Source organism: Watersipora subatra, chromosome 3, assembly GCF_963576615.1.
Source record: "Watersipora subatra chromosome 3, tzWatSuba1.1, whole genome shotgun sequence".
NCBI lineage: Eukaryota > Metazoa > Bryozoa > Gymnolaemata > Cheilostomatida > Watersiporidae > Watersipora > Watersipora subatra.
In genome coordinates, this window is record NC_088710.1 from 12,631,767 (window position 1) to 12,644,062 (window position 12,296).

Genomic DNA, 12,296 nt, shown 5'->3' on the forward strand with positions numbered 1-12,296 from the left:
ACATATAACTATAATAACTGTACACATTGTTACTGTTTCTACTTCATTGCCTTTTTAGCGATTCCTGAAAGATAAATAATATGTATTATGCTTTACCAGCCAGTTAAGTAATTCCAAAAATATATCTTCAACAGTATGTGCACCATTTTGGAATGCGTGTAAAATGGCTGAGAGAAATTGACAAACAATTTGAACAATAGAATGAAAAAACCGATTTGGGTAATACCAATATTCTGTAAATATTAATACTGCAGCCAGAACAATATTCCGACAAGGATATCAGGTTTGAGTAAAAGGTAAATATATACCTTAGAAAAAAGTTAATATTTAGTTAATTTGATGCCATCACAAAGCATGTATTCAAGATGAAGTGCAAACTGTCCACTGTTACTTGCCCAACCGTACATTAATTAGTAAGCTAATACTTATAGTGCAAATTAAATGTTTTTGACCTCAAACATAAGTTTAAATTTTTAATTACAAAACAGATTAAACATCTGTGGGTTTTTCATTAAGCTCCCAAGCAGATGTGTTGAAATATCCTGCTCAGACCGCTGAGTAAGAAGACAGCAATCTTATGATTTTTTGCGAAATCGGTCGAAAGCTTTAGCTCTCCAACACCCCCAACCTGTTTTACATCATCACTTGCAATAGTTGAACTCCTGTTTCCGTCTGCACTTGTCACACTCCACCGTGCAGCACCAAACAAATTTACAGTTACAGTCCTCTTCGACATCTTTGACTTGGCTGTAGAAACCACGGCCACAGCACAACAAAGAACAACTGTCGAGCCCCTGACTCGTTCTGTTACAGGCTCGACCAGCTGTGCCGAGAGAACCCACACTAGGGTCATAGTCACAGAAATTAGGCGACTCACTGAAGTACACCAAATCCTGTTTGGTTGGTTTAGCGTAATGTTTTTGTGCCGGTTTCAAAACATCGCGCCGTGGGTTGTATTTAACTTCCTTGGCGCCGTCATAGCTGATTTTTAAGGCGTCTCCAACTTCGTTAAAGCCTGCCAACGATCTCCAGCAAATTTTGATTGCACATGAGGCCGAAACACCGTGACATTTACAGAGAGTTTTCATCTCCTTCTTCACCATCTGCAAACATATTTGAAAAACCAATCAAATGCTATTATAGACAACTGTCATAAAATGCTGATATACATGTAGAATTCTGTTCTTATGGAATGCTATTTATAACTTAACAAATGAATTTACCAAGGTTGTGCGTGTGATAGCGAATGGAAACTAGTTTAGGAGTTGTAACATAAAATAATAAGCAAACGTGTTCGGGCAAAAAGATTTTAAATTTTTTATAATTTTGTCATTAGTCTTTTTGTCATGTTGGAAGGCTTCGAATATGTCCAATTAATAACCTTACACTCATCACATACGCTTTGTTGTGTTCCTATATCTACATAATTCACAGCATGCGCATCTACATGTTTAACAAGAATGTCAAACGGTATAATTTGAGGAACAACAAGCTTCAATAGTCCTGTTGGACTTCATCGATCATGCTTTTCAAGCTGGTCTATCAGCGTCCCCTCGCCTGATAATCTAATATACTCCCTGTGCAAATAAAGCTTTACAAAGACTGACCATTGTGAAGCACTTAAATTATGTGAGGTTGGCCTAACTACGCTTGCTTTCTGGGTAGCAACAAAAATAATTAGCCGATATAGAGACGGATCAAAGAGTTCGGGAAGAACACCTGCTGGTCATAATATCGCGCATTAATAACGATCGGTATGCTTTGAGGTTTGTGAAATAACCGGGGCCCATAAATCATCGACTCAAATGGCGCAGGAAATATTTAGCCGCAGCTTCACAAATACCCCATGTCTCCTGTGACAAGAAGGTCATACATATATGAAAAGTAAAACGGCTTTGGTACGAGCTATATTATTCTTTGCTAGCTTTGTGTTATGAATACCGTTATGTAAACTTTGCATATAAATACTTGCACACTCGACTTGTGACTTTTTAAACGGCGCTAAGACTGCTGGCTCCGAGAATTGTATATATGTTATTCTTTGCATTCCTCGGATAGATTCCCGTAAAATGATATGAACGGAACGCAGTGAGCTTAAGGCTCTCAAGTTTTCCCAAAAAAGTCATCAGTAATGAGAGACAGCGAGAGATACTAGGAAGAGATTAGTGGGTAAGGTGTCAGAAGCATGGGTCTAATTTAATTAAATGAATGTTTTACTCAAACCGTATGCTCAGAATTATCTAATGTTGTGTGATCATTGCCCTGTTTACCCAGCTTAAGGTTTAGTAACGAGGAGCAGACAAATCTACGTTTGACTCTGTGCCAAGGTCGTGCCACCAAGCTGTTTAGTTTGGACTCAGCTGGTTAAAATTAGCATTAATAAGTTGGCACAGCAATCTCATGCATGATTCACCGGTTCCAAAAAGTCTCATATCATATTTCCTGAGTTACTCTCGCTGAGCTGAAGGCACACTTGAGTTTTGAGGCTTCCTGTTGTCAGTAGCTAATCCATTTTTTTTTCATTTTCATAAGATTACAGCACACACTGACCTGTCTACCAGCCTCATTGTTCCATAGATTCATCTTCGTTTCTGAAGGCTCATCCGCATTTTTGCTATCCACGAATTCTCTCGCAAACCTTGCCCCAAAGTCGGGGTTGTGTGAGCAGCCACCCCACTGAAATTGATTTTTAGTGTCTCTGTTGTAAACACTTGTGTCGCAGCCGCAGTTGCCAATTTCCCCTCTGGCGCAGGCGTTGGTGACGGCATGCATAACTCCTCCTGACGTTATGCTGTAGACAAATGACTTCTCTTTGACTCCTACAATATATTGATGCACGTGTACATCTATTACTATAAGAGGTCACTGATTAAAATGAACAGCGGTACATCAGGAAGATATTGGTACCCATTGAAAATGCTCTGGTATATATTAATAGTATATTAATACATGTAAAAATCTATTGGCAAACATTGATACTATATTGGCACATATTGAAAATGTACTGGTATATATTGATAGTATATTTATGCATATTGAAAAGGCATTGATAAATATTCAGAGTGTTTGTAATACATTTGCTCATTAATAAAATATTGAGAACAAATTAATATATTGACAAATTTACTTATACATATTTTTAAATAATACAACTATGTTAACAATATTTTTAACATATTACCAATAGAGTGGAAACAATATTTTTTATAAGCAGCACATTATGGGTTTAGGTGGTTATAGCTCTTGGTTGTGATAGCCAATAGCCAATAGGCTGAGATTTAAATCGTATAAAAGAGGTCGATGTGGCATGAGGAGGCGGATCAGATTTTAATTCCTTCTATGTTTTATTATTATCATAAAACTGCACATTCCGAACTTTTAATCTTACAAAAACAAGCTGCTTTCTCACTAGAGATTAACAGTAAAAATTTATAAAAAAAATTGCGAGCCGTTCATTGAGAATATGTTTTCTCTCTATGACCCGGTTTGCATCAGATCTCTGAGGTTACTTTTGCAAATGCTGGCAATAAGCCAACAATAATAAGTTTTAATTCACAGTATTTCATACGGCTGCTGGTTAAAGTTATCTCCCTTTTTTTATTTGGTTTGAGAAAATCTAATCCCACAGAAAAGTAGTGGTAGTATGGTTTTATGTGGATAATCATGGCAGCGACTAGAATGGCTTTGATACAACAAACCGTCATAACAATCTTTCTAATCATAAAATCATTCTCAGAAAAAAGTTAAATATAAAAAAGTAAAAAAATTAAACCGTATTAAATCTTATGCAACCGCAATACTTTATTTTAATTGTAACATTCCTGCTAACAGGAAACCATGTTGGTTAGATACTCTGTTAAATCTTGCTAGTTATGCTTTGATTAATGGCTACATCCGAGTGGAGTCTAGCAAGCACTTAGATAATCTCAGTCTATAAACTGGCAGCTAAGCTTGGCCATTGTTGCAGGACACCGCAGCTTCGGCAAAGGAACAATATGCTGATGCTTCAACATGTGTAGCCTACTCTTCAGCAAGATTTATACACAGTTTTCAATTTTCAACAATGCCCGTGTTGGTTGTATGCTGACCACTAAAACTGCTGTCAGTGACTATTTTTATTGTCACTAGCACCCTGCCAATCTAGTGCACCTTTAGAGATTTTCAGGTGTAATAACTGTATGTACAATTATTCAAAGTAGTTGCAAGGTGGCTGATTAGTGCAGGTGGTAGAGCACTGGTCTACCAAGCTGAAAGTTGTGAGTTCAAGTCTATCATGAGACGATTGTTTTTGCTAACATTCAAGTGTAGCTTTAAACAAACCGACATATGGACACAGCTCTTATTATAGTAAAGGTTAGTCGTAACAAGTCATAGTAATTGCTAAGTTATTATTTTCGCAAAAATGCAGCTTGCCAGCTGCATCAGCAGACGATAAGATTCAAATGCCAACATACTGAATCCTAAATTCATGCTATCTTAAGCGATTGTCTGCTACGTTGGAGCCTGCGTCGATATCAATTCAAAACAATTATGTAGCTTCCTTTTTTACTTTGGTTTGTTTTCACTCCGTTTTTACAGAGCTATAGAGAATTAAATTTAAATAATTAAATTTAACGAATTAAGAATTCTAATAAAAATTTAATTTTTATTTAAATTTCTATATCTAAGCGTACCACCTTGACTAAAACATCTAGAGTATTACAGCTTTACAAGATCTCACCAAGAGTTAACATATTATATGACTTCCTCAATCGCTAGTATTGTATGTCAACTTACCAAGAGTTAGTATATTATATGACTCCCTCAATCGCTAGTATTGTATATCATCTTACCAAAAGTTAGTATTTTATATGACCTTCTTGATCGCTAGTATTGTATATCATCTTACCAAGAGTTAGTATATTATATGACTTCCTCAATTGCTAGTATTGTATATCATCTTACCAAGAGTTAGTATTTTATATGACTTCCTCAATCGCTAGTATTGTATGTCAACTTACCAAGAGTTAGTATATTATATGACCTCCTCGATCGCTAGTATTGTATATCATCTTACCAAGAGTTAATATATTATATGACTTCCTCAATCGCTAGTATTGTATGTCAACTTACCAAGAGTTAGTATATTATATGACCTCCTCGATCGCTAGTATTGTATATCATCTTACCAAGAGTTAGTATATTATATGACTTCCTCAATCGCTAGTATTGTATATCATCTTACCAAGAGTTATTATTTTATATGACCTCCTTGATCGCTAGTATTGTATATCATCTTACCAAAAGTTAGTATATTATATATGACCTCCTCGATCGCTAGTATTGTATATCATCTTACCAAGAGTTAGTATTTTGCCAAAGACATCAGTGGTATCAAATGTTGAACAGTTCCATCGTCTGTCCTTGAACTGTATGAGGCATTCTGAAATGGCCATTGCTGCTCCTTCACTTATTACGTCTATAATGAACTCTCCCTGAATAAAATGATTAAAATAAGTGAAAAAAAGGTTTTGTTCAGCTTTGAATGTCCATCATACATTAAGACTTATGTAACAGTCAGCATTCCATATTGTGATCATCTAATACAGGAAGTAGATGTTATATATAAATATACTGACACAGAATTATTTATTCTTATGCAACATGAATCAGGTTTATTTGAATAACAGTGATCTTTTATGCAAAAACATATATGGAGGTTCCAGACATTATCCAAATAATAGTTATTCAAATAGATTTTCTAGCTGATTCACCCAATTCATTTTATGCATAAGAACAGTTTCAAAAATTTTGTAAATGTTGGTGATGAACTCAGGCCATATAGTCTGCAGGAGGGGGCTCTAATAGCCCTATCGGCAGAGCCATATAAATCTGTGGTTAAGAGCAAACAGGCTATGTCCTTTAAGGGCGTTTTGGATTTTTTGAAAAAAACATAAAAATGCCCTTTCGATAAATGGGATTCATAGAGCCATCATTGAAGCTAAAGAGTGTTTATAAACCTGAAGTTTTCCTCCAATCCAAATTTTCAACAATTACTTATTTCCATGATGCGCATCATGACGGGTTTGGAGTTGCGTTACCATGCTAGTTAAATGTTTCTATGGACATTCGTATCATGTGGACTGACTCCGGCGCCTTGTTAAAAAAAGGTAAGGAATTGTACGCTATAAGTTAACATTTAGCAACGCACGTGTTAGCGTCGCAAACATGTGAAACTCAATCTAAGAAGGACGATGAAAGTATTGAAAATGTTTAAAATTGAATAGCTGGCGTGGTATTTTAATGCGCATCATTCGCAAGTGCTGTTCTCATTATTCGTAAGCATGATGGATCCGTTAAAGTTTTGCGAATCGCAAAACTTGCTTAGCTTGCATATTTACGCCGTTTCCATGATGCGGTTAACTTGCAGATTGGTTCAAATTTGCGAATCATGGGCGTCATAGAAACAGTGAATATGCGATTAACACGGCGATTACTTTATGGGTTAGAAGATAGCTCGAAAATGAATCCAACAAAAACATTTATTTAGCCTTCACTGAACACATTGGTGATACGATGATCAGCTTGTTAGGCGGTTCATGAACATCAACTATTTACAAAGATCTCAGGCTAAGATTTTTAATGGTGCTTCCGGAGGCATATTTTACTCACTACACACTCAATCACCAGATCATCACATGCTGTTTTCTGCCTCAATCATTACAAACCTTTCCTCAGGTCTTCCACAACAGTCGGTGGGGGTATGAGATTATAGTTCAACCTGTATACTTGTACTTTGTACTTGTATCGTATATGGACCCTATATGGATTTTACCATGGACCCTATTACTATTAATAATAAAGTTGTGAAAATTTACTAAAGCATTGCTGGAACTAGTAGGTAAAAGGTTTTGCTTGGACAATTTTATCAACATTTTCCTACTCGATAGATTGTAGTTGTAAATTGTCAAGATTTTAAAAATTACATGTTTACATTTTTAAATACTATTAAATTACTGTTATGTTGTTAATATGTTTTTAGTCACAGCTTGATTTGCTTTTGTCAGCATTGAGTAGCGAATTGAAGTTAAAATCAAATTAATTGACAGAGAAACGGTTTAGATGCATACTATTGTTATACTATTTTGTAGGAAACTCATGCTCCCTACAAAAAACACTCAACCAACAAATCTCAAGTTTGCATGGGAGTCACCTGAGTGCGAAAGTGAGACCAAGCCTACAAGATTACACTCCTATACAAACAGCTCACGATGTCTTTCGATGTTCAGCCGCTTAGTCAAATAAAAATGATTTGCAAAACTTAAGCAGTTCGAAAACATCAACTGGGAAGGTCATAAAAGAAACACTCTTAGCTTTTCCAAAACATAGACTCGTCTCAAAAAGTGTTAAGATTTTGAAGTCTAGTTCTGTACATATGAGCAAGTGAGTCTCCTGATCCTAGAGACTTACACAGTACTAACAACTTTCCATCGACTGTGAAACTACTCAGCACAATTCCTTTGATCTCTGAACTGAGTCATACTCCAAGCTTGTAGAAAATAATGAAAAAAACAGAAATCAAATGGAGTGAATTTTTCTTATTTCACACATCTAAAAAGTGATGTTTTATAGATAACTGAAGAAACATAATTATTTCATCACACCGAGTCTCATAGAGTCTGTTTTGTACGAATAGAACAACAACTAGCTTTAGTGTAATAATCTTGGTGCTGAGGATAAGGAGTTTTCAAACTTTGTATAATATTCATCCTTTATTATCAAAACTTTAACTCGGTCCGGCATCAGAAACTAGTGCTCCAACAGCAGCCATTTTTCATTTCTCAGTAGATTAGAAGTGCCCTCAGAATTTTGGCCATATATCAGGAATTAGTAATCCAATTGATTTGAAAATTTGGGATTATCCTTGAAACTTATCGCTCACAAAGTGGTAAAAGTTTTATAATTCTACCTAAACCAAAAGTAGAAAAAAGTAGAAGAAAAAGGTAGAAAAACTATGTAGCCGAGTTTCCTTAAGTAAAGGATTTGATGAGAAATAAGCATCTCGAATTATTTCAAGCCCAGGCGGAAAAGTTGTAAACAAGCTCTGGAAGTTGTACGTTAACATTTAACATTTAACGTTAACATTTATAGCTTAAAAATAAGAAAGATTCGAATGAGGAAACTTCTGCACCCAGCTCAGTGATAACTAATCGGTTCGGGTAGGTAGATCAAAGAAACTACTCTTGATGCAAACGCACTGCATCTGCATCTAATTTCACAGACATCTAATTGTTATTCAAGCTGGCATTATCTAACACCTGCTATTTAGGTAACATCAACTTCATGCATAAATATTTTAGCGAGATGTTCAATGATATAGGCCTATTTTATATTGCTCAATGCAATCATCTTCGTGTGTCAAGGGAGACAAGTACTAATAATTATTACCAACAGTCAAATTATTCAGAACAAATCCATCATAGTAAAAAGGATTCTACGTTAGAAACATCATAATTATTTAACCCTGTTCTTGTCTATTTTTTGCAGCTTACCTGGTTGCACAATTCTTTCTGCCTCGCTCCAAGAAAAGGCATATCTTCACAAGGTTGAGCTCTTTTTGATCTCGCTTCTTTTGGCTTCTGCTCAATGCCATATTCTGTAGCTGTGTAAGGACCCACAACCCCCAAATACCTGTTTTATTAAAATGTAGACCTTATTCGATGTTCACAAAATGTTTTTTCTACTTTTGAAGTCAACTTTTAGAAATACGAAAAAACAAGCTATTTTTAAATTTAGGAGTTTATTGATTTACACAAAAACATACTTTTCTAAAACTTAAAACATCAACCATTTGGTGTAGGCTACTAGTGTTGGGATTTAATTTTTAACTAGCAGTGCATCTGCTGATGCTGTACAAATTGAGCTGAAATCTTTACTATAATAAGAGCCGTGCCCATCTAGATGAAGCCAAGCAAAGAGCATTACAAAAAAGATTGCACCGCACAGGGATCGAACCCAGGTACTAATCATCACAGCCAATCGCACTACTACTGCACCACTTGACCACCTTTTTACATCCAAGAATAATTGGGCACATAGTTATTACACATGATGATCTCTCACGGCAGACAGACTGCCAGCATACTAATGGAGATAAAAGCTGCTCAAAGTGAAATCTTGTTTCCTAATGGAGTCACCATATTTTCTTCAACAATGAGGCCACCATAATTAGCCATATACTCTGTCATATTTAAAAGTTATATTAGCCCTGAGCACGCAACGCTCCACTTATTAATTTTACATTTGAGTAAGTCTCTCACAATATCCTCAGGCAGATGTTTAAGTCGGTGCCTAAATATAAGGGAAGGCTCTTGCTTAAGATGGCTTGTCAAAGTATTTATGTTTGATATTTGCCGATGTATGGAACAGCACAGAGCAACTGAGGAAATTTAAAGGGCTTCTAAAGATTAGAATTGTACTTGTAGGGCGTCCAAAGCTAAGAAAGCCTTTGGCAATGTCTGATTGACTGACAACACGCTGTATCGGTGGGCCAAATAACCCCTCGTGACTTTGTACAGAGTGTGGTTGAACACGTCATCACCATTATGAATGAATGGGTCAAGAATGCTTCATCATTTTTTGCCATATTTAAAAATTGATCGGATGCATTAATCTTAATAAAAAAGGATTTCTTTGATGCATCACTTAGGAAATGTTTGGTTTCTTGGTGATTAGAAATAGTTTAAAAACAGATTTATTACACAATAGACTAATTTATAAAACTCATAAAAGATATGATAATATTTTAATATCAGTAACACAAAAATAAAAGTTCAATTTATTATACATTAATATTATCAGAATAAAGGTGTCACTATTCTTTCTACAACAGTTCAACTCATTAAACAAAATTGCGTTTTCAAAGATAAAAAGTTACATCATAGGTAGGTTTGGAACCCACATCGTTGATGACACTTCCTATTGACCCCATCTGCAAGATGCATCACTGCCCAAAGTCAAGCCTTACTTGACATTGAATATTATCTAGCAGTATAAATCTTGAAAAACTGACAGATTTTACCGTTTGAGTAAATATCCCATATAATATTGTGATATTTGATATATAATGAAAAATTTATAAATTTCAAAGGCAATCTCATTAAATCATTCGACACATTATAGTAGGAAAGCACTGATTACTCTCTCTTGTCCTTCTTGACAAGAGAGAGTTAACAATTGAGCAAATAAATTAGGCAATGATCTGAGCTGCTCACTCCAGCGCCTGAGTAGGATCGTTTATTGACAGAGCACTCGAGTGGTCAGTGAGTGGAGCTGTGAGTGGAGCTAGTTCTATGGCTATCAAACAGATACGAACCTAGAGCAAGCGCCTGAGCCGAATTAGAAATTTTAATTTATGGTGTTACTATAACAGAATTGGGAGCTATATCTAAAACCTAGTCAGTCTGAATTTGAGCTGAATTCAACAACCTAAGTGCGAGCGTTTATTACTCCAGAATAAGAACTGTCAAAGTGACATATGAACTCTATACCGAGCAGGGATAAAAATAAACGATGTAAGATGTATCGGAATGTTAAAATTTTAATAACAAGGTTGATGTTGGAATCAGCGTGTTGACTCAGTTTGAGGAGCTATAACTTGTGTTTATATTTAGAACAAGGCAAGCTCAAGAAAAACAAGCTGGGTCACTTACTGGATCACTGATGGTTTTCTTAAAGCTGAACATCTTTGAACAGATGTAATGCCAGCGAACTGAAAGGCCATAAATCACGCTTGCATAGGATTTTTGGGTCAACAAATGCTTGGAATTTGTAATTAATTATCCCCATTTGAAGATTAAAACATGACAAATTAGAATCTCTTATCTTAGATATCTGACCGCACCTCACAGCCTCGCGTCACACCCAACGTGTTGCCCAATTCCGTCTGCACTTTCCCACACTCCAAGCAATGTCAGATTTCGGCAGCGAGACTTAGCTACTTACCACCATTGGGCTTCACTTCTGTTGAGCATTCCAAGAATAATCGTAATGAGTATAGTGAGTTGGTAATAATCCATTTTAGCTAGTCACAGTTTTTGTGTGTAGGTTAGATATTTTGGGAGACGTCGCAGTAACCACCCTCAACTTCTCATTATAATTTAAAGTTCCTCTCCTATTGATAATAAGCACCTCTTGTCACGCCGTCTTAAAGCAGGAAAACTTTCTCCGTCTGTAAAATTCATAAATGGTAGCAGTTTTGTTTTGCGTCATACCTTTATGTTGTACGAATATTACAACGAGTAAAATATGAATAGCATTTTAACAGCGATTAGGGCAAATAAGTGATAACAGATGAAGGCGTGTTAAAAATGAAGGAAGCTTTAGCGAAGAGCGGATAACACCCAGGAGGGCAGCGAAATAGCTACCCAATAGACTGATCCACTGAAGTTAACGCTTTGGTGTTCATTAGGTAGCTGGAACTGAGGAACAGGTAACTGTGCTTTTTCCAAGTTTGAATGTCTCACAAACTAACACCTCAGTAACAACACATAGTGCATCTAACCGTTATTCCAAAAAGGTTTTTCCGAAAAGAATTCTTATCAAAGAAGAAAACGCTTTGATGAAATAACCAAAATGTTACAATACTTATTGAGACTTACTCTTGAGAAATGCAAATAGCTCTTGAAGATTGACAGGTGAAAATATCCGTGAGAAATGAAGTGTGCACTTGTCAGACCAGCCTTGAGCACACGAAATGCTCTACCAGAGTCCAGTAGCAGTAATTTGATAGTCTATTGTTAATGAGAAACCGCTGGTTAACCGTCTGTCTTATTGTTGTCCCTTGGTGTCTTCTGCATATAATGGCAAGGGAGCAGAGCAAACACTGAGGCAATGGCACTGCGCTCACTTCATACACACGCATGCAAGCGTTTAGCCTAGCCTCGGATCCTTACTAATTGGTTCAAACAGCTTCAGGGGGTAACGAGTAATTATTCAGATTTTAAAGCCTATGGTCTCTAAATTTCACTCACCTTTGACAACCTTTTGCAAACTAAGAAGGTGATTGTCTCTTGCGGTTCACAGTTTCTAGTTCTGATAGGTTGCAAAATGCGACAGAAGTTATCTTATCTTATCTAGAATTTAGAGAAATTGGGCTATTCATGATTGATGTTTAAAATGATTAATCAAAGTGTGTAATTGAAATAACGTTGTAAGAGCGGTTAGGCAGCCTTTGTCAAGCTAACGACTGCAGTCTTTAAGGTTATGTTTAAAACAAACATTGGATGTTAATTAGTGAATAAAAGCGTTTGAAGCTT

General features: G+C 36.1%; 1 protein-coding gene across 1 annotated transcript; it reads right to left on the reverse strand.

The window, feature by feature from the left end:
* Positions 1–61: 61 nt before the first annotated feature.
* Positions 62–11,872, reverse strand: LOC137390158 (protein Wnt-4-like). The gene is made up of 6 exons (XM_068076437.1): positions 11,640–11,872; positions 10,984–11,209; positions 8,532–8,670; positions 5,339–5,474; positions 2,551–2,819; positions 62–1,103 (listed from the first exon to the last, which is right to left on the reverse strand). Exons 2-6 carry the CDS (start codon positions 11,055–11,057, stop codon positions 642–644), a joined length of 1,080 nt encoding a protein of 359 aa, XP_067932538.1. The 5' UTR covers positions 11,058–11,209; positions 11,640–11,872; the 3' UTR covers positions 62–641.
* Between the last annotated feature and the right edge of the window lie 424 nt (positions 11,873–12,296).